This window comes from Perissodus microlepis, chromosome 16 (assembly GCF_051167445.1).
Source record: "Perissodus microlepis isolate ML-2025 ecotype Zambia chromosome 16, ASM5116744v1, whole genome shotgun sequence".
Lineage (NCBI taxonomy): Eukaryota > Metazoa > Chordata > Actinopteri > Cichliformes > Cichlidae > Perissodus > Perissodus microlepis.
Window position 1 is genome coordinate 14,008,312 of NC_140476.1, and position 23,363 is coordinate 14,031,674.

Consider the following 23,363-nt stretch of genomic DNA (forward strand, 5'->3'; position numbering starts at 1 on the left):
ACTCTAATTTTAAAAGGTTTCTCAGATATAGAGCAGGAAGTAAAGATCACTGCTCAAACTTAACTTAAACCTGCTATTCTGGACTCTTCATTGCCATGTAGCATGTTGAAACCCGCTTATATTCCTCTACATACCAAACATATTTGCTCACTGTGATTTCACCGGTCTTTCTAAATTCACACTTTTATATTTGTGAGGTATTTACACACCTCACAGGTCTTTGCGCTCGTCATGATTTGCACCGTACCGTTCGCTCGTTATTTTGCAGACTCTCCAGCTCGAGCTTCCAAGCTTTAGAGCTGTCCGCCTGCGTGTTGCTGTCCGCTGAGAGCCGGCTCTTTTTCCCGACGGCTCTCTCGTCTTTCCTGTTTTTATGCGACAGACCCTGTGGCAGTGACAAATGTGATGTTGTCAATCCGTTCTCTGTATCTGTGTACAGAGGGTGGACATCTTTCCAGGATGTGATTCATGACAAAAGCGGCACAGCAAATACTGCGCTGATGAAGCTGACAGTTTGAAGTTGTTTGCATAAAAGCATGTGATATGGATGGCTTTTGGTTACCAGTGACGGAGGTTTGTAAGTGTATGTGTTCCAGTAATTCGCACACGTGTACGGCCAACCTGTAACTGTCGCTGACCTTTAACGAGATCAGAATCACTGTATCCTGTTACATTTGTTTGAAGAGATATGGCTGTCCGTTAGAGGAAAGCCACTGGGAGATCAAGTTCTTGTCACTGCCTGCTAAATTCTCGCTCCTCTTTTGGGGGAATCTGACGCTGGACAGTAACTTTCTTTCTTTCTGGTTAAACATTCTTGCTAGTAAGTGAAACGAGCCGCCGATCTATATCACCTCCCGATCTATAAATCTATACAAGATCAGAGCATTCAAAATTAGGAAGAACACTGGAGAAATGTGACCGCACTGCATGAAGAACACATTTTCCTCTCTGTGATATGGCCTGCAGTCTCAAACTGATGCAGTGTGGGCTACGATGCGGCACTCAGCCTGATCCAAACGCTCTTTCCTGCTCAACACAGTGATCCAAATCCAGCACTAATCTGCTGTATCGTATATATTTAGAGCACAACGGTCTGGCATCAAAAGTCTTGCTGGTTGAACTTGGGAGACTTAAACATTCACGTAGCCAGGTGTGGCCACAGTTCTGAGGCAGGCAGCTCTTTATAGCACACTGAAATTAATGAAAAGATCATCAATGAAATTTGTTTTGCATATAAAGGCTGGTTGCCGTTTACTAGCCATGAGTTCAGACTTGTGAGGCTGTGGTGCGTGTGTCTGTGTGTGTGCAGTCATCTGAATGAACAAAGTGGCTCTGTCAAACAAAACTGTGAAACTGTGAATATAACTTCCATTATTGTTACACGAGAACTGTCCAGATGTTTAGCTTCTGCCCTGTGCTCTTGTTCTCCTCTTCCTCTCGTCTTGTTTCCTCCCACCCCTGCTCATTTCAGTATTTTTGTTTTTTGTTCCTTTTTACAGGAGCGATTCCAAGTGAAAAACCCGCCTCACACGTACCTCCAAAAGCTGAGGAGTTATCTAGATCCAGCGGTCACAAGAAAGGTGAGTGGCCTTGCTAAAACATGCTTCCCTGTTCCACTGGCCGTTCCAGCGCTGTGGCTTTTCCTTCCCCTCTGACCCCTCTATCTCTTGTCCAGGATATCCCTACAACTGAGGAAAAATTGTGCACATGAGTTCTGGAGGAGACAACCTGGGAACTAGTTGCAAAACGGGCATCAGAGTGACTTAGATAGAAAGGAGACAGTTGTTTATCTGGAACCGCCCGGGTTTGAGAAAACCACTGGCCAATGCTTAGCGGTGCTGTTCTGTGGCTGAGGACATGCTCTGCACTCACCATGCACTGCCAGAAAGAGCAATGGAGAAATAAAAGTTTGAAACAAGCTACTTGAATGCAGAGCGACGCAGTCACATGAAGCGCTGCACTCACATCACCTTGTAGCATAGCAGGGACTAACTGAAGAGATCAGGAGAGTCCCAGCAACATGATAAAGATGGCCTTATGTCATCTGAGCAGCCAGTTCTGGCTGTTTTCCTGGCAGCTTGGAATGGAGAAGGGAGTAAAAGGAGGAGCTTCGTGAAGACAAGTATCAGCCAGCTCTTAGGGGTTTGCCAAAATGAAGTCTTTTTGGCCTGGCTGAGCGAGCTGTGGGGGGAAGGTTGGGAGACCAGCGTCTGTGATAAACAAATTAACCAGAAGACTCTGCCAGAATAACAACAAATCGCTGAATAATTAAATTTGGATTGACTGGAGTTAAGATGTTAAAGCACAACTGGTTAGCTAGAGCAGCACAAACAAAAGCTGTGATGACTAAGGTAAAAAGAGGAGCAGCAATGTTTTATTGGTGCAAGAAAATACCCCAGACAGCACATTCTCTGTGTGTAGCCAAAATCAGCGTTATTAATGGGTACAGTGAGGAGTGATTCCTAATGGTAAATTATGCAGCTTAGTCAGGAATGAAAGAGTAGCTTCAATAATCTTTAAAGAGAAAGAACATAAAATTAATGCGATAAAAGTTTTCTCTGCACATACTGCGTCTCCTAGTACACCTAAATTGTTGAATTGCTGACAGTTCAATAATACGAGCCAATCAAGGCTCTCACAGATTGGCAATTTTAAGAGCATTTTGAATGCTCCTTTAATTTACAACCACTGCGGTTAAGACTGACTGGTGATGGTGGCTTAGGCTGCAAAATATATGCTTTTCAATGATAAGTTCAGCAGTTTGGCTCCTAGTTCTCGGCCTTGCCAGGCTGGGACTTTGTTTGCTTTTTGGCACAAAGAACTGCATTTGCAGCATGTTAGATGGTGACGATAAAGGGCTAATTAGGCTGATCTGATAGGTCGTCTGGAGTATCAACCGCCACAGAGACTGCTACACCTCTCTGATTTTAATGGCTAATGTAATGCCTGAGAGATTGCACTTATAGAAGATCTGATAAAGGCAGGAAGCACGAAGAAAGTGACGTATGTCAAAGGAGACATGATAGACAAAACACTGAAAGGCTGTGTCAGTGGTAGAAGTGCAGGTTTGTTGACAGCTAGTATAAATCTGCCTCGCTAACTGACACCAACTGTGAAACTATAGATGGAGAAGTACTCCTCTTCCCTTCCTTCACACATGCTGCTGAAGTTTTCACACATGAATGCCTAGTATGAGGTAGTTACTGGCTATCACTGTGTTTAATTTTCACATTTCTTATCTCATAAGAGAACCGGAAGAATATTTTCAGGTGTGTAATAAATCTGTTTAGCTGTAGTTGCTGGGAAATGCATAAGCTTGGTTCTGGCCGAAGGTAACAAAATCCACCTACAAGCACTTTTTAAGCTCTCAAATTAACTTTTTTTTTATCCGCCTAAAGCTGAGGTGTCAAAAACAATGTTGTTGATTGAGCTTTAGTGGTGCTAGTAGGTGTAATTGTAAGCAAGGCTGAGCTGTCCACCTCCTGGTTGCAGCTTTAAATTTGGTGTCTCAACTTTCTCCTCCAAATCTCCCGTAAAATTTGACTAAGCAAATTTTCCACAGTGCCATACTTGAAGGAGTTGGTGTTTAAAGCTCCTGCAGTTTAAACACTCAGCACACTCGCTGTTGGTTCAAGTCGCATCCTCCTTCTTTTCTCTTTATCTTAAAGTCATCTGTGTCTACATGACTAACTGGTCTATATTAAACCCCTTTAAATAAAACAAAGCTCTCTTTATTTATTTACCATCATATTTTTACCGATTAGTCTCATAGGCTGAGTGGGCCATGTGGGATTTTGGAAAGTCTTTGCCTGTTCTTTGCCCTGATCGGAAACCTCAAGTGGTCAGGCACAGGGGAATCAAATGAAAACAGAAACTGAGTCGGGTAATGGCGAGGGAGGGAACAAGAAATAGTGAATAATAGAGCGGGTTAAGGGGGTAGGTGGGGGGGATTTGAAAGAGATGGACAGTGAATGAGAGAGTGAGAGACAAAAAAAGAAGCACGAGAGAGTGTGGAGGAAAAGAAAGAGTTATGGGCTTCTTTCTACATTCCTGCTCCATCCCCCTTTTCTTCAAGCTCAAACAATTGCCACTTTGTGCCACTGTGAGAGAGCTGGAGGTCATTGCCTCTGCTTTTCCATAGGCAGGCTCCGGTGCATTCCTCGAGGCAGCTCTCAACCAATAGGCAGCCAAGGAGGAAGAGCTGCAGTCCAACTAGTCCCCAAGAATGTATCAGCTATTGATTTGTTTCCAGGATGAGCCCTCCTGAGCTCACACTTCCCTAAAAACTCCCTTTTTTTACCCTCCCTTCTCTATGGTTTCAGTGCTTTCCATGTGCTTGCTTTCCCCTTTCACTTCTCCCTCCGCGTCTCCTCCTTTTTCTCATTTCCCCTCGTGTCGTCTTCGCCCTCCCTCCCCACTGTCTGCTCCTCTCTCTTCCTGCTCTCTCCGTGTTGCAGCTGGTAGCACTTAAAGTGTGGAGTGCGGGGTGTTTGGTGGGGGCTCCGAGAGCCTGCGCAGTTCTCCCGAAATTTGCTCGGCTTTCCACACAAGCGCACAAACGACTCCTCCCTAATAAAAACACTCTGTTTCTCATCTCCTCATGTTCCAGACACACGCCGCCTAAGCCCAAAGACACAGGCCATAGCTATGGGAACAGCTCTTGTGAATGTTAATAATAGGTTAACGTGGGACTGAGCTTTGTTTCCCCCCGATACAAACGCATCATGGAAAGTGACTAGGCCCTCCAACCCTCGATGGACTTCTCTTCTCTTCTCCCTTTTCAACCACAGCTATCGGCCCAAGATGACCATATTAGGGATATCCACTCTCAGTGACATCATATGGAGAACAGCAGAAAAAACTGTATTTTCTTTAGTCTCATGAGGATTGCCTGCACTTCCGCTGACCTCGTTATTTGAAACACTGGCAATGTTTAGTATATTGTATATATACAGCAGGAAAAACAGGACAACACTAATGCAGAACTATCTTCTATTTAACTTGAATATAAAACAGCATGAAAAGTCTACAGTAGAATTTACAGTATCCTGTTTTGTCAGGAAAAATACCTAAACAATTACACGGCTAACTATTAGCATGAATATACCTGAGTGTTATAAGACCAGGGGTTAAAGTGGGATTTGGCTGGTGTGGGTACCGTAATATCCAGTGTAGCAATGCAGAGTGGAAAATACGATCACTTAGAAATAAGACATATAAAAAACTGGCTTGTGAGCTGCACTGGGTTTGTTTTTTCTGCATACAGGATGTGATCAGCTGACCTGCGCAGCTGCTGTGTGCTCTTTGTGGATTTGACTGAATTCAACGACCCTCGATGTAACCAAACATTGGCCATAAACACCCCATTTTGCCCTATAACAGTCCAATGCGCTGCATTAGTGCAAAATTCATCACAATACTGGAAACGAACTAGTTTAACCTGCACTAAACTGCAGATCATGTTCATGCAATGTTTAAATAATACAAAAGTTATATACTTAAGTCATACTTAAGTCATTCAACTTAAGTAAGTTCGATCCAATAACTGATTAAAAAAAGATATTTAAAGCAACATTTATAATCTACCCAAACTTGAATTTCCAGTTTATCAAATTTTCCTTGCTGAGCAGTCCTTATTTTCTTATCTTCCTCTCCTGTCCTTTATTTTTTAAATATCTTTCTCCATCTCTTAGAGCAAATGCTAACATTTTTTCCTCCCTCTAAAACTTTAACTTGCAGACACACGTTTGTGTTTGGTGATATTTCGCGAGCTCTTTGCAACACTGGAAATTGCCTGATTTCAAGCACCGCTCCGATTACGCTCTTCTGAAGTTTTTATTAACAAGACGGCAATGGGATATGAGATGGTGTTTTCACCTTTTGACACACTGTGTTTCAAACTCCAGTGCCAGAGCTCTATTATACAATCAATTTTCTCCCCTCCTCTCCTCGCTCCACTTTTACTCTCCCCCTCTCTCTCTCCCTCTCTCTGATCAGGGATCCCCCCCGCCCTCCTGTTGCACTGTGAGGCTGTTTGATCATCACCGGTCACTCACTTCTCTTGTTTTGTTCCTGTGATTGTATAACAGCCTGAAGGGCCTTTTTGTTTTTGGTTTTGCAGAACACCTCCCGTTAGAGGATGAAAGAAAAGAGGAACCCGCTCATCTTCTCTGTTCTCTCGTTTCTCTTTCCCTCACTAGTTAGTTCACAGCTTCATGCGTGCTGTCTTCTGTCTGTAGCCACAGTAACAGGGTTGAGAATGTGTGTGTGTGTGTGTACAATTGTGTTTATGTAGCTGCTAGTGCTCCTGGCCAGGCTTGAGAGGTAGCCAATTAGGTGACTTGATTTTATCATGCTGCTTCCAGGAGGGATTATTGCTATTTACAGAACCAACATGAGCAAACAGAAACAACATAAGTGGATGAAAAAAAAAAAAAAAAAATCCAACTCATGCACTTTCACAGTTTCCGATGACTCAGCCGGCCTTCTTGTTTAGCCTCTTTATTGGTTACTGGCAAATAAAAGCATCATTTAGAAACCTATGGGAACAGCTCCATCTCCTCTTTCATTCTTTTATTTTGTAATCAGTGCACAGACTGCCTGCTTTTATATCTAAATGCCAATGTGGTTCCTTCTGTCTGTTTGTCTGACCTTTCTGTCAGAAACAAAGCTTTCTCCAGCTAAAATATCTCTGTGCTACCACATGTTGATTTACAGGAGTATGATGAAACTTTACCTCCCCCACTTTCTTTCCTCCTTCAGAAATTCAGACGACGAGTACAGGAGTCCACCCAAGTCCTGAGAGAACTGGAAATTTCGTTACGGACCAATCATATAGGGTGAGTCACCGCAGAAAGTGCGCGAGGCTTGTGTAGCGTTGCATGTCCGCGACCTGCCTATATTAGATTTAAGGGGAAAAGTCTGGCATTCCAGACACCCGGAGACGCAGACACTGACACTAACCACCACCATCCCCCATTCCTATCTGTGCTCTGACCTAATATTACATCGAAAGCCATGTGGCGACGAAGAAAAGATGAATCAATTGATTGTTTCGGGCAGCTGACACATGAACAGCGTCTGGAGGGGAAACACATTTCTCTTGCAATAGTTGCTCGCTAGTCTGCAATTCTGGAGACGTATTGATACGGTTGCTAAAGAGATACTGATGTTGTAACAGATAAAACAATGATGCATTCATCTGCATTTTCTGGTATTCCAGGGTAACAAGCCTCGACTGGCTGCAGCTGTTATTGATTCAGTGCTGTATGTTTAGCCTTGAGGAAAGATCAATATCTCGGTGAGAGTCATACAAGGTCTCAGTGTTTTGTCTTGCTGAAGATCACAGGGCTCGAGTCACTAACTAGAGACCCTGTATGAGGATAACGATGGCCTGCTCGACATTAATGAGTCCCACTGGATTCTGGGACATGTTGGATTCAGGAGACTTCTATTACTACTTAAATAAATGAAGATGGTGCAAACATTTAGAAAGAGACATAAAAAAATTACAGTTTAATTTTCTTTTGCTTGTCAGCTAAGCAGAAAATATTATTTGCTTGGTTAAAAGAATTAAGAGGTTATTACTGCAGTACTAGAGAAACAAATAGCAACCAAAACAAGGGTTAGAGACTCTTGTAATTAGGTATAATCATACAAATCCCCTTTGGGGTTGCATCAGGAAAGGCATCTGGTGTAAATCTGTCAACTCAAACATGCAGTGCTACCTGGTGTGGCGACCCCTTGTGGCAAGGAAGCAGCTGAAAGCAGCTATCCTTTGAAATGTTCATACTTTAAAGGGAGCAGTACAAGAGCACTGCTTCCTCTTTGAAAATATTAGCATAAAGCGAGTGTAAATAATAGTTGGTTATTGCTGATGGCTTAAAGTTTGGAAGAGGAAAAAATGTGTAAAAAATATGCAGAGCTAGAGCGGACCCACTCTTCTGCACAGTAGAACACACAGACCTGAATTTGAATGGAGCTCAAAGTTTTTCTTTTAAAGACACAGATTCACAGTCGCTTTGCTTTCCTATTAAACACAGAAGTTCACCTCTGGATTGTTTTTTGTGTCTGATTGAATTAGACTGCAGAGAAAATACAAGAATTTCACTCACAAACACTGGAGAGCAGACTTTTTGGATGGTTTGTTAGTACCATTACCTGCACAGCAAGCCATGTTATCTGTCAGATAATTATATAGTAAAAAGCATCAGCACAACAAACATGTTTGAAAAGTCCATTTTAAAAGAGTAGGCGACCACGTGCCGCGTGGCTGCAGTGCAGCGACCTGGGGTTTGAATATGCGCCTCGGTCATTTGCTATGTGTTCCCTCCCTTCTCCGAACTTTACTGTCTTCTATCTAATAGTCAAAAATGACTACAAATCTTTAAGATAATAAAGAAAAAGAAAAAAAGAAAAGTACATTTCCTTGACTCCAGTTTGTTGAGGTGAGGCCTTGCAGTCAGCTTGCAGCACCTGCTCGTCACCCAAAAGTGGTATCTAAGTCTCTAATAATGCACTACTTTAAGCCTTAATAAAATTTAAATGGGTTACACTATAAATACACCACCATTTACATGTTATTACATAGTAAAATATGCGATAGAGACCAAAACTAGTATTGTGGGCTTCAATGGAGAATGATTCACGGCTGTGCTTAAGACATGTGAATATTTTTAGTATAACCTTGTGGAAAACCTGTGCTGCTTATGAATGAGGCACCTGGATTTACTGTACGAGTAATGAAAGTTAGCAGCTCACAGCAGAATGGTGGGTTGGATGGTCACAGAAGACATGGACACCCTGTCGAGGATTGGATGAAGCAACCCTGAGAACATCCGCTGCCCACCGGCTGTTGTAACAGCAACAATACTCTATATCCTAAACTACATCTCTCAGTCTCTCTGGTTTTCTCTTTTCCTGCCTCCCACACACATATTGTTTTAGTTCAGTGTGTCCATGTCAGCGACACTCACGTAAGTTATCTCATGTGTCTGACAACGCTGTCTCTCACACTCCCACACGCTGTTTACACAATAGTCAAATTCTGCTCTTCAAACCAAAAATACGTTCCAACCACAGCCAGAGACGATGTCCGCCTTCAGAGCTGAAGCTATGTTTACAAGGATAAAGTTATTTTAGAAACCTTATTGTTGGTAACTAGATTACACAAATAGTCTCACTAATCTAGATTAAACAATGAGGCGGTACCATAATAGCAAAAGGACAGGGAAAGGGAGATTGGGAGGGTAGAAGCGACTGATGATGTTGGAACACAGTGTCAGAGGTTAACAGATATTAATTATGCAGGCTGTGTATAATAGACAGATTGTCCCTTTATAAGCACTGCTGATGTGAGCCTGCTTCTGACTTGGTCACCAACATGCAGTGAATGGAGGATTGTTAGTTAGGGTCCTTTGGTAATAATTACTATGAGACCACACCCCCGAGCCTACTTAAACCACCACCGACCCCACTAGGCACTACTTCACTGGACAATCTTGTTAGTCTTTTTCAGTCCCATGTAGTTACACCACAGGGGAGCTAACAAAGAAGCAGCTAGTGGATTTTTAAAGCAGTTTAGCTTTCATCAGCGCACTACCACTCTGAAGCCTGCCTGTGTCATTATGTTTATGCCCTACAAATTTATTTAATCGCTGAGCAATCAGCCCCATCGAAGCAGTTGTGGGACCAATAAAACGAAACGGCACCTCCACAAGACGCGATTAAATAAAGATCCTCTGTGATTCAGCTAACAGTGCTTATAAATACGAAAGGAGAGCAGCACATACCAAAGGTGGTGGGAGCTTTCCTGTGAAAAGCTCAGCTTTTCTGTGCAGAATGAAAAACTAGAAAGCAGGCAAAGCGCTGGATGGGTGGCCCACTGTAGTGCCTGTAAGGAAAGCAATAAAGGGCTTTTGATCATTCTTCAGCTTTGTCTTTATCAGTGTGTGTGAGCGATAGAGAAATAAATACATAAAAGATTAATAATGAGTTTTGCTTTGAAATGGTCAATGCAATTCTTCTCTGCAAAGGAAGGGAGACAGGGTGAATAATCTGAAAACATCTACCGAGGCCAGGTTACAGCCCGGGAAGAATGTTTAGAAAAAACTAATTGCACATAATGTGTTATACGTAATGTTCGGGACAAAGATTTGTTTTCTAATATGAGGCACAAAGAGATGTTGTTGCAAATGAGTAAAGCCAAAATTAGGCAGAAAAACCCAAAACACCTGAAAGACCACAGAAGACAGCTAAAATGCATGATGACAGAATTATTTCCATGGTTAAAAAAAGAACCTTTACAACATCTAACCAAGTCAAGGACACTCTCAAGGACGTAGACATATCATTGCCAAGGCCTCCAATCAAGAGACGCATTCATGAATGGAAATATAGTATATAGTTTGTGTTGTAAACCACTGATTATACTCCAGAGGAGGAAGGTCAGATTAGACTTTGCAAGGAAACATCTAAAAGAGCCTTCAGAGTTCAGAAAAATAATTATTTGGACAGATAAAACAAGGTTAACCAACAAGTTTGTATCAGAATGACAGGAAGAGAAAAGTGTGGCGGAGGAGAGAACAGATATCACATCTAATATGGTGGAGGCAGTGTTATGCAATTATGGGCATGTATGGCTGCCAGTGGAACCAGGCCACTAGTGCTTCGTGATGATATGACTGCTGATAGAAGAAGCAGGATGAACTCTGAAGTGCACAGAACTAAACTCTGCTCAGATTCAGCCAAATGCTGCAAAACAGCTCAGACTTTTTTGTACCAGGCAGATTATTTTTCAATGGTCAGTTGGCTGATCTCAACCGAACAGAGCATGCTTTTCCATTACTAAGTACTGAATGCAGAGAGACCCACAGACAAGCATCAACTGAAGGTGGCTTCAATTAAGGATCTCAAGGGAGGAAATGCAGAATTTGATGGTGTCTGTGAGTTCTAGACTTCAGACAGACACTGGGTGTCAAGTTTTTTTTAAAGTATTTATTTGGTACCCGGGTTGGGGTTTTTTTTGCATTTTTTTTAAACTATTACATAATCAGTGTGATATTTTTTTTCTCATACTGAAACCTGAAAGAATTGCACAAAATTTTTATTTTTTAAGCAACAAATGGAAAAAAAATGCCAGATGTAGTAAAATTATACAAATAAAACTCATATATGCAAATTAATATTGTCATAAGGTTCAATAAAATATTTGAATTTTCTGGCAATTATTTAATGGTTCAGGCTTTAAATGGTTAAAAAGAGTCTTCACATGTATGTTAGTCTTTCCCATTAATTTTAAACCTTTGAAAATTGGGTGAATGAAAATGGGTGTAGTATTTGTAAAACCCCTTGAATTAAAGCCCAAAGTCTGCACTTCAATCACGTACTGATTCTTTGATTTACAACCCACTGTGTGCAGAGGCAAAACTACAAAAAATGTGTTTTTGTGCTAAACATTATGGAGAGCACTGGATAATAAACATTTTTAAAATACCGTGTACTCTTAAAAGCAATGTATTACTCTCCCTTTCCATCTTTCTATTTTACAGTTTAGGCTCACAACTGTCCTGCTTTAACTTGCCTAATTTGTAATTGTCAATTAATGTAACACATTTGAAGTGTTTTTGGTTTAATAGTTTACTCTTCTCGTCAGGTGGGTACGAGAATTCCTAAATGAAGAGAACAAAGGCCTGGATGTGCTGGTGGACTATCTTTCTTTCGCACAGTATGCTGTCACGTAAGTCTCTAGCAGCTCTTTCTCTTTGCACCACAATGGTCTATATGCAGAACTCATAATCAACACAACGATGCTATTCTGCACAACCGCTGATGCATCTCCACACAGCGCCAGCACCACCGTCGCTGCTGCCCGGTTGTCAGAAACACTGAGTCACTCGATGCCCAGTGCTGACACATAGGCACTGTGTGTTATGCTAACCATATGCTTCTATTCATGGATTGACAGTGTGGTTATTAGTCACTCACAGAGTTGCTGTTCAGGGCCAGAGTGCCACACAGTTAAATTTTTAATTCACCACTCCACTTCACCATATGTTATTATAGTCTGTCGAAATTATGAATGGTTAGCCGTAAAATTGTGTTTACACAGTATCACTGCAGCAGCAAATTAAAGTCAAAGGACCAGTCTAAAAACTGAAATAGATCATAAAAGGTATGATTTAACAAGCAGTTTCCATAGTTTGTGCCAACTACAACAAAACATGAGCTTTTTTCTAATATACAGGATCATGTCTAACACAAAAACCCTTTAAAACATTTGTTACTTTTTTTTAAACATGGAGTTGAACACTTTTTTACTTTTAAAAGAATTAGCCTCATATATAATTATAATTAGCCCTAATATATAAGATAATAAGACTGCATATGTTATGTTTGGATATGTTATAGGCAGAAGCAGGGTTTGTGGTTTACTAATGGATTCCTCATCTGTTATCGGTTGGTCAGTGTGGCTTTTTTAAAAATCTGCTGGCTAGCCTAGCATCATTCGATTAGCTTAGCAAGAGTCTGGCTAATTATCAGCATTTTTCACTTCCTATTAATGCCACTGCTTCAAAATTTACTGCATGTTTTCCTTGCTGTAGTCCTCAGTGAATTTACACCCACATCTAGAAAAAAATATATTTTTGTTTTAGGAAATATGCTCATGACTACATGTACATTGCTCATAACATGATAGCAATATGCTAATTCATACACTTTGCAGAGCATAGTTGTAATGTGCCACTTTTGTGGCACTTTTGTTTAACCATGTAAGCATGGTTAAACTAATTTTTTTTTTTTTTTAAAAAAACACCATGTATTGATTTGGTTGTAGTAGTAGGAAATAACTACTTCATGCTACAGTCACACCAAGGAAAAATTTTTTTTCCTAAAACGCGACTTTTTGACGTGAAAGCGCATATTGCTCTTACTCTCAATAAGCAGCGGGTGCTGCGGTGGCCAAAGCGCTCACAGGCGGAGGATAGTCCTCCCCCAGCTGCTATCAGGGCAGGGCTCCCGCACTGACTGTAACGCAGTCAGTTCTTCTTTTACCTTATGTTGTTTTGTGGACCACAAAGTTTAAAACTACTTATGAACACACACACACACACACACACACAAAGTAACTCCACCAGAGCGCCTGTTTCGGGTCACTTTTGCTGGTCCAAGCCCGGATAAAGGAGCAGGGTTGGAATTGTGACATTAAAAAAACAATAATTGCTAAAATAAATTTAATTTGTAGTTCTAAATAAATTCTAAATGCATTTAAGACGTTTTTTACTGACTTTATGTCTCTTCCACGATGTTATTTCTCTCTCCAACAGCATAGGTTACAATTACATTAGCATGACCAATTATGCAAATTAGGCGATGACATCATTTAGCGACTTCTAGCGACTTTTAGGACAACCAATAGCGATTTTCCTCACTGAGGAGTTGGCAACGCTGAAACTCACAAATCAGTTGCTGTCTACATGCAGAAAAATTCACATTAAAATTTACATTCAGAGTCCAGCCATAACCTTGTAATTTCGAAGCAAAAATTCCTCCCCAAATGACTTAGCTGCTACAGGATGGTGTTTAACTACAAAATGACACAGGAACAACCAGAATACAACTAGTTGGCAGCCAGTTAAGTTGAGTCATTATTGCTAACAGATGCTTTGCAGAGAAGTTGCACTTATCGGCACAGACTGATTCAGATTGATTGCATTGCATTGGCATTGCAGTCTTATAAATTAGACGACCTGTTGTTCACAGCCTGTAAACAGCATCAGATGTAAAGCAGTCTGAGTAAATGCAGATGTTCCTTGTTACAACAGTTTCGATGGCGAGTGCCTGGAGAATAACCCAGAGGCTGCGATGGATAAGTCTAAGCCCTGGAGCCGCTCTATAGAAGACCTCCATGGAGGAAGCACCCTACCATCTCCCATCACTGGGAACGGTATCACCCGAGTCGGGCGACATTCCACGTTACGGTACAGCACACACACAAATTGCCCTCTCTGGCTGACGAAATGACTAGCCAAGGGAATCGTGATTATTTGGAGAACTCACACATTTCATATGATGCCTCAGCCACGTCCTTTGTGTAGTCATGAGGTCTAAGTCTTTAAATGGCTTAAGATATGTGCAGGGGGGGAAGTACCATTTGCCTGGAGTTTTTGACTGTGATAATCTGTGATTACATGAGTAACAGTAATTTCTCATGTGACAGATCTTCTTATGGAACTAGGTTTTCATCAGGTTTTATTGTTTAGGTTTTTATAAACACCAAACAGACCTTTTCACTCAAAATCCAGTGTGTAGAGGATTTCAGGGCAGTTTATTTATAAACCCATGCCAGTATAGGTGCATAAATCCTGTTCATTTGTGTATTATTTCTCTAATCTTTCCCGTCATTTCATTAATGTTTTGGTACAGCACTCCTGCTGACTTCTGTGGCCTCTAATCCTTTAGTTTGAAGAGGTTAACTTGAACACACTGCACACAAAGAGCACTATTGATTCATGGAAGCACATGTCTTTTTAATACGAGATCCTTAAATGATAATCAAGTCAGCCACTTTTTGTTGTTTTTTCTGTTGTGTGGTGTCACAAAGTAGCGGTGTTTTCTTGATAAATATGTAAATAGATGCAATGGAAGAAATGCAGACCAGACAAACTGACTTGGTGTTTTGGCTTTTGCACATTTTTCACCAGGAATTTAGATGCTAATTTGCTAAATGTGGAAGTTGTAGACAGACCACATGATGAGGTCTCGTTTTATTGTTACTTGCACATATTTCATCCATGCTTTACTGATATTTAAATGACTGTCAAATATCAATATTGTCCCATAAATAACTTCACCCTCCCATGCCATGTCACCTCACCTACACATCTGCTGGCCCCAGATGTGACATCACTCTTGAGCATGCATCTTCAGTGAGGCTGACTGTCTTTTCTGTTTTGTCCTAATGCCCCCCCACTCTCCTATAGTCATCTGCTCTTTTGTCTGCCAGTCTTCGACAGCAGGCAGGTCTCAGTTTCGCTCTGCTGGCTCAGAGTGAGCTTTCTTCGGCTGTAACCCCAGCATCCCCGTCCCTTCTAGAGAAACAAACGCATTTATAATGCTGCGAGCAGAGACACACATGGACGTCCACGCACAATCCCCCGGCCTCATTGTACTTTATACCTCCCTGGTAGAGCTGCCCAGTTTATTTGTCCCGCTGTCTGTTTCGGGGATGTGAATTATTTGTACTGCTTGCCCACCCCCCCTGCGCTTGTGACTGAATTCTCCTTTCCTTGGAGCAAATGGGTTTTACTGCACTCATTGTTCCTGCCTGTGTGTCTGTGTGCTGCTTGTGTGGCTCCCTAAATGCCATTCTGTGCAGACGTTAGCCTAGTTTCTACAACAACCATTAAAAGCTCAGCACTAGGCTACAACCAGTATGAGTAGAATAAGTAGCTTCTAACAAGCTTCTGTATTTTGGTTGCTTTTTTCTGTTTTCTATTTTTTTTAAATGGCAAATGAATTATGAATCTTTTGCTTGGGCCTAAGTGGTTTTATAATTCCTAATAACATCGATTTTGTCCATTATACAGATTATTTTCCCTCATGCTTTTTAGACTGGCTTTGAAGTAGAATGATAAATACCGAGAAACTGTTAGATCCCACATTAAGTCTTATCTATATGTCTTCTTGAAACTGCCAACTTGAAGGACACCGAGTGCACTGAGCTGTCCAAAGTGTTCTCAATTAAGACGGTATGTCTGAAGCGTTAGCTAGTCACATGTAGCCGTGTTAGAGCTGTTATTGATAGCTTGTAAATAGAGTTGTAGTGATTGATGTTCTGTTATTTAAATTACATTTAGGATTTTTTGGTGTTACATTTGCTTCACTCTGTGTCTCCTTTTCCTTCTTCCCATTCTTCTGCTTTTTCTTGTTCTTCTACCTCTGCTTCATTTACTTCTTTGTTCTTCTTCTCCTCTATTTTTTGCTTCTTCTCATTCTTTGTCTCGTCTTTCTTCTCCCTTTTCCCCTCCTTCTTCATCTTCTTTCTTGTTCCTTCATGTTTTCCTCCTTGATCGCCATACTCGTGTTCTTCTTCTTCCTCCTTGTTCTTCTCCTCCTCCGTCTTCTGTTTCTTCTGTATCTTTTCTACCTTCTTTTCATTACCATCCTACCTTCCTATTTTTCTTTCCTTGTCTCCCATCTTCTTTGTGCTTTTTCTCTCAAACTTCTCCTTCATGTTGTTGGTGTTACATAATAATGTATCTATTCACTGGTTTGAAATTAGAAAGCGCTGATTAGTCATTTCCTGGATGTTGCCTAATCAGGAGTGGAAAAACCCCTGGATGGAAGATTATCTCTGCAGTTTGAAGCAGGTGCTCCTGTTCTGTCAGGAAAAGCCTTGTTTATCTACTTCATTTGTTTATTTATTTATTTTAATGCTGCACTTTACTTAATGCAATATGCAGTAATACTCGCATAGCAAATGTGGATACTTGTGTAAGCAGGAAAAAAATCATGCCTCAAATTCATTTTCTAGCTCATTTTACTGCTAATTTAGAGCCGTCTTCATCCTCAAACCGCTGCCTCTCCCTTGAAAGCTTCGTTCCTTTTCAGACAAACACACATGCACACTCACACACTGTGTTTTGACTCACAGAGAAGTCACGCCTACAGGCATGGGTGATGACACGAATTGGCATGTCTGTCAGTAGCCCGAAGACACATTTTTCCCCAGAACTTGGGTTTGGTAATTGTACCTCGTGATAAAAGTCTGAAAATGAACTCCTTTTCTCCGACTCTTTTTGCATATTATTCAGTTAGACTGCTGCTCCAGCATTTCTGTTTTAGTGTGGGAGCTGCACCAGAAGCAGAGGCCTTGTTTTTGTCCAGATAAAGCTGCACAATCACTGTGCTGCATGCAAATGACTGGCTGCTGAGGTGTTAGCTGTAAGTGATATCTCTGTGAAGGTCTGTTGAAACAATTGAAAGAAGGCATCCGGTGGCCCTGTGCTCGGTTGTAGATTTTATGGCCTTTGTGTGTGTTAATATAAGGTGCCCTGGCAGTTTAACAGCCTCATTATGGTGTGCAATGAGGGCTTGTTTACAAATGGCATCTGTTATCTTGTTTATTCAGTTCTTGTGAACTCTTTTGTTCAGTCACATAGGCTTAACATTTTATTCTGTAGCTTTATTCTCTTTAATACTGACTTCTGATCTTTATTTATTAGTTTCAACACATTGCCCAGCCGGAGAACGCTGAAAAACTCCAGACTGGTCTGCAAAAAAGATGATGTCCACGTCTGCATCATGTGCCTGCGTGCTATCATGAACTACCAGGTCAGCCCCCAAGGCCTCTACAGGGACCATCCAGTCCACACAGACTGCACGTCTCTCTGAGCTGAGCCACATTTTGTTAAGCTAAATTCAATTTTCTAAGTTGTTTTTATTATTACAAGTCCCATCTTGCTTATTCTGTGTCTCATCTTCTCTGTTAATGAACTGCTTTGTCTCTGTCTTTCATCTTCCAGTATGGCTTCAACATGGTCATGTCACACCCTCATGCTGTGAATGAAATTGCACTAAGCCTCAACAACAAAAACCCGAGGTAAGTTCGACCAAAGGTTGAAAAACAAAAACAAAAAAGGAACCAAAAATGAAAAGGTAAGTAAATAAAGAACAAAATCTCAAGTTTCTTTTTTCAAATAAAAAAAGAGCTGCTGGATAAAAGATTCAATAAAATGGGTTTTATGTTTTACCAACTTGGACCCACATCCATAAAAGCACAAACGCTAGATTTTGTGCACCTGCACAGTCTGAGAGTGGGAGCCCTTGTTGCTCAGGGGCACATTCATCTTGACAGACGGGTCAAGGCACCGCTGGCACAGTCCACCACACTGGCAGCTGCTCACTGAGACGGCTACGAGAAGCACTCTGTGTGTGTGTGTGTGTGGTCGTGTTTTCACTTCATGCCCCAGGGTTTAAGGATTTTCTCAAAAGTGGATGTGGAACCACTTCGCATCACCTGTCACATTTCGTCTCATCCAGACATAGAAATCCCGCGTGAATGAACTGGAGACGGGATGAGCTGGCACTTTCGGTGTCTGTGCACTTTAATAAACTCACATGAATCAGGCCAAGAAGTATTCATTTTTTATACCTGCCCTTTAACTCCCCTTTAACTCTGGGCTTTTGACTCTCAAGAGGTTAAACCAATGAATACACAATGAAAATTTGTTTCGCTGTGACAGTGGTTGCTGTTTATGATCTGTCCTATGCAGACGTTTCAGTAGCGAGATGATCCTAAATTACACAGTTTTCCGCTTTGTTTCCTCTGCGATTATCTCCTGCTTTTCTGTTCAGTCATTAATTATTCCTGACATCATTTTCTCCCTGTTTTTCAGAACCAAAGCTCTGGTCTTGGAGCTCCTGGCGGCGGTTTGCCTCGTGAGAGGAGGCCACGAAATTATTCTCTCTGCGTTCGACAACTTTAAGGAGGTACGAGCTGCAAAGATGGTTCGGAGGAGACGAATATGTCATTATATTTTGCTTCAAACAGTGACTCAGCCCTGGAGGAATGCTCGTCTGGCAGTTGTGAGGCCGGCGTATTCCTCGTTGCTTCAAAGGGATAGCGTCTAGGAATTAATTCTGTTAGTCAACAGATTACAGACACCAGTTTAGCTGCGTCGCATAGGACGACCCACACAGCTGCAAGTGATAACGGTTATATGCGTGTTAACTGGATTTGGCAGTAGCTTCAAAGCTCAGGAAAGCAGTGAGTTAGTTGTAACAGATAGCCCTGCCTGACCTCTGCCTGTCTGGATGAGGCATTCTGGCTTCTGGAGAAAGAAGTGGGAGGTTTGTGATGGAGAGAGCGCTAACAGCAGCCCCATTTTGTAGCATACGGCCCGCAAACATGGGCTGACTGCAGTTAATGTAATATTTACACTCCCGGAATGAAATATTGAGCGTTGCTCTCAGCGGCACTGGCATTAATGTGAGATTAAGGCATAGAGAGAACGTTGCCCGTCTAATGAGACGAAGTTTGAGAAAGCATTCGGATAATGTGAGTGCAGGAAGCACGGCGGCATGTTTTTCTATTCTGGTGGAGGCAGGGTTTAGTTGTTCTTTTCTTTTTTTTCCTTTTAGATGAAAAGTGACACTGTCGACCATAATGTGAGATCTATTTTTCTGAGTAACTTAGATATGTTGCTGAATGATGGGGGCTGCAGGCTAAAGCTCACAGCATTGCATCCCTCTTTTTTTCCTTCTTCCCTTCCTTCTCAATTCTTTATCATCCTCTGTCTGCCTCATTGACATCCACATGAACTCCCTGAACTGCACAGCATCTCTCTACTCCCTCTTTTTTATCTCCCAAATTCCACTCTAAACACGTTTTAACATACTGCTTGTAACATTGAAAACAGATGCACGGTGCAAACTGTAGCTGAAATAAAATAAAAGAATGATCCTGCAGCAGTTCATAAAAACGTATCTTATTAATTATCGCTTTGAAAACAGCTCTCTCTGAGATCATAGGAAGCTGTAAAGTATTTTGCAGCTTACATCAGTAGTTTTTACCACATATTGATTAATAATTCCTGGCTAAATCCCTGGCTTTGTTTCTCCAGCTTGTCTAAAACAAATGAAGTAAATCAATGTGTGGTTTTCTTTGCAGGTGTGTATGGAGGAGCAGCGATTCGAGAAGCTAATGGAGTACTTCAAGAATGAGGACAACAACATTGACTTCATGGTCAGCCCACGCACAGTTGTGATGACTGTTAATTGTGCTGCAATCCCCGAAAACCCTTTCTGTGAAGCCGAATGATTTTTCAGTGTCAAAAGTTCAGAGAAAATGATGTGAACTGTAATGTGTGGGCAGAAGAGGTTAGAAACAGGTCCTCATATACCTGTCTAAACCCCAATCGAACTTAAATGGTAAACATACTTGTACCTAAATGAGCTCTTTATACAACTGTTTTCTACATCCGAGTCTTTTCTTTTTAGCATTCACACACACACTCAGTGAACACATCAAGAGCAGCTCAGTGTCTGGTATCTTCCTCAAGATTACTTTGACATGCAGACTGGGGCAGCCAGAAATTAAACGACCAACCTTTCGATTGGTAGATGACCTGCCCTGCCTCTACCAGGAGGTAGAGCAGGAGTTCAGTGTAAAAAATTGACAAACTGTTCCTCCAGTTTTGTGATATGCAGTACTATCAGTTTCTGTGCACGGTCACTGCATAAGCTACAGATGTGTGTTGCAGTGGATCAAACCTGAGGATCCCTAAGCAAAGACTTCTGTTTTTTCAAGGCTCAGCAGTGTTAATTAATCTGACAGAAAAGACTTAAGAACATCGATGGACATGCCACCTTATGCTTGATTTTATACGTCTCATCTCTGTGAATCCATTCTAATTAATCTGAGTGAAAACCAACAGAGGCTGTGCTTGAATAGTGCTTCACTTTGAACAAGTTTCCCTTGCAGTCCTCCCGATAGGCAGTCGTCACCTGACAGCAGCTCTGAAGCAAACAGACTTTGCCAAAAGCTGCTTTCTCACACTGGGGCAGCTGAGCTTGTCGTAGGATGTTCATGAAGCCCATTTTAGCGTTGGGAAGCGCGCGTGTGTGTGCATTAGAAACTGTGAGTAGATCCCCCTTGATCTGTTTATGCAAGCTCCCATAAAGCAGGCAGTATTGTTGAACTGGCAGATTTTGTTCATTTGTTTTTTCAGATCCTTTTAATCTGCCAGATAAGCTACCCTGCCAGCTAAGCAAGCAAAAATAATAAGGATTTATATACCCAAGACATAATAAAAGGCAACATATATATGAGCATAAAAACCAAATCGTGGAAGTAGCAAACTGGTGTATAAAAACACAAACTTGTTGCACACTGATCTATAAAGGTGTTTTACAGTCCTATAAACAGTGTAATATAGAAAATGCATATGCAGTGAACTCTCTTTTCCGCTAACCGTTCCTACCTGCCATTCCCCAGGTGGCGTGCATGCAGTTCATCAACATCGTCGTGCACTCAGTGGAGGACATGAACTTCAGGGTTCATCTACAGTATGACTTCACCAAGCTGTGTTTGGACGACTACTTAGATGTGAGTTGAGACATAGTGCTGCAGGAAAATGGCTAGACAGACATTCTTCTGAACACTCACAGTCCAGAGGATAGGCTGTCATTACAGTGCCCCTGAGACAGCAACCACAGTCAATAATGGCTTTTCCATTACTTCAGAAACAGTGGTCAGCTTTGTAGTTCTTTGTCTCCCGACTTTCTGCAGAAAGATCAATGTTATCCCAATGCTGTGAGCTGAAATCAAACTACAGCTCCTCTTCCCTAACTTGTTGTATCTGCTCTGCAGAAACTAAAGCACACAGAGAGTGATAAGCTGCAGGTCCAGATCCAGGCTTACTTGGATAATGTGTTTGACGTGGGAGCGCTGCTGGAGGATGCGGAGACCAAAAATGCTGCCCTGGAGCGGGTGGAGGAGCTGGAGGAGAACATATCACATGTGAGAACCCTCTAGTGTTGGTTGTACTCTTTGACTTGAGGCGAAGTTGCCGTTTTGATCTTATTTCTCTTGCAGCAGTCTGAATATTAACAATAGGAAGTGGATGGAATAGCAACTTGATATAGTGCAAAGGGTTTTCTTTTTGAAAAATGCAGAACTTTTAGGCCCTGACAGATCATTTTTAATCCAGATACATGAAAATATGAAACCCTCATAGTGCCTCAGTATATTTCTGTGCTAACATGTTGATTCGAATGGTGTCTCTTCAGTTAGTTCACATCACTCTGCAATCTTTTCTTCCTGATACTGTTCCCATAGATGACAGAGAAGCTGCAGGACATGGAGAATGAGGCCATGGCCAAAATTGTAGAGCTGGAGAAGCAGCTGATGCAAAGGAACAAGGAGCTGGACTCCATCAGGGTCAGACCCGCTTTCTCTACCTTGACATCAGTTCTTCAACTTGGTGATAGCTAGTTAAGCTAATGGTAGAAAAAATGTAAAATATTGCCACACGTATTTTTCTGTTCTTCTCATATGTTCCTTTTTTCTGTTTCTCTGTACCACACAGGAAGTCTATAAAGATGCCAGCTCGCAGGTGCACTCGCTGCGACAGATGTTGAAGGAGAAGGACGAGGCCATCCAGCGACAAAGTAAACTCGAGAAGAAGATCCACGAGCTGGAGAAGCAGGGCACCATCAAGATCCACAAGAAAGGAGACGGAGACATCTCAATCCTAACGTCGCCGCCCTCTGCTACGGAGGGCTCGCCGGGCGCCGTGATCGGCGGAAACGGTGTAGCCGTCAGTCCAAACCATGTTGCACTTACGGCGGGCACACCTGTTCCACCTCCACCGCCTCCTCCGCCCCCGCCGCTTCCGATGAACGGCACACGTAAGTTTAATATTAGCTCATAATTATTAGCTCAGAACCGAGCCGATAACAGCGGGTCAGCCTGAACTGTTTTTCTTACCCCTCTCCCAGTGTCAAACGGACCAACGTCAACAATTCCAGCAGCAGCTCCCCCGCCTCCGCCACCACCCCCTCCGCCTCCCCCGCCACCCCCAGGAATGCCTACAGAGACGTCAGCCCCTCTCCCTCCTCCGCCTCCTCCAGTGGCCCCCCCACTGCCCGGCTGTGGGACTCCCACCGTTATCATGAACTCTGGGTTAGCAGGTAAGGTCATCAAATCAACTGAGTCAATGTTCTTTAAAAGCATTGTGAAAATGTGTGGAATAGGGATTATGCACAATTTGTTCATATAGGATAATACAAGAGGTGATGTTTATGTGGCTCTGCTTTAGCACTGCTTTATTATTTATTCCCCCAGTATTACATTATTGATTTGCTTTAGTACAGGTTTGCTGATGTACACACAAACTTCTGGAATATTACATAACAGCGGCTAATGTACTCAGCTGCTTCTAGTTTACCTTGAGGCTATCTGATACATGTTGCCACTGCTTCACAGTAAAGACCTTGTGTTCAGTGTTCACTTTCATACAGACTCAAACAAGCTAGCTTCAATTCATAGTTCACGGTTTGCAATCCTCTGCAACCTCTACTCGCCTTGCAGTGGCCACGTCTCAGGGTGTCACTGCGGCTTAATTGCTAATTAATGGGTGAGGGAGTTTGGGTAAAGGCGAGCCTGAGGTTGGCTTTTGAGGCGACACCACTTCTTGCCTTCGTGCTTTCTGGGAGATAAGTCTTTGTAGCTGAGATTATTAAGAATTTTTAAAAAAATAAAACCAAGGTTTCGTCAAACTTTGGTGTCAGGCTTGACTCAGGTTGTGACATTAAAGTTTTGAGCTTTAGATTTAGCTCACTGTCCCCCCAAAAATCAG

At 42.0% G+C, this 23,363-nt stretch overlaps 1 protein-coding gene across 7 annotated transcripts in view; it reads left to right on the forward strand.

The window, feature by feature from the left end:
- fmnl2a (formin-like 2a) overlaps nt 1-23,363 on the forward strand; it is a 51,424-nt gene that overhangs the window by 17,692 nt on the left and 10,369 nt on the right. For all 7 annotated transcript variants that reach the window (XM_084954609.1, XM_084954613.1, XM_084954610.1 and 4 more), the window contains exons 3-15: nt 1,500-1,580; nt 6,763-6,839; nt 11,654-11,737; nt 13,824-13,979; nt 17,226-17,334; nt 17,526-17,602; nt 18,399-18,492; nt 19,673-19,747; nt 20,999-21,109; nt 21,374-21,523; nt 21,842-21,943; nt 22,092-22,413; nt 22,504-22,695. In XM_084954609.1, coding sequence (XP_084810735.1) covers nt 1,500-1,580; nt 6,763-6,839; nt 11,654-11,737; nt 13,824-13,979; nt 17,226-17,334; nt 17,526-17,602; nt 18,399-18,492; nt 19,673-19,747; nt 20,999-21,109; nt 21,374-21,523; nt 21,842-21,943; nt 22,092-22,413; nt 22,504-22,695 — 1,630 coding nt within the window. The remainder of the gene's footprint in view (nt 1-1,499; nt 1,581-6,762; nt 6,840-11,653; nt 11,738-13,823; nt 13,980-17,225; nt 17,335-17,525; nt 17,603-18,398; nt 18,493-19,672; nt 19,748-20,998; nt 21,110-21,373; nt 21,524-21,841; nt 21,944-22,091; nt 22,414-22,503; nt 22,696-23,363) is intronic.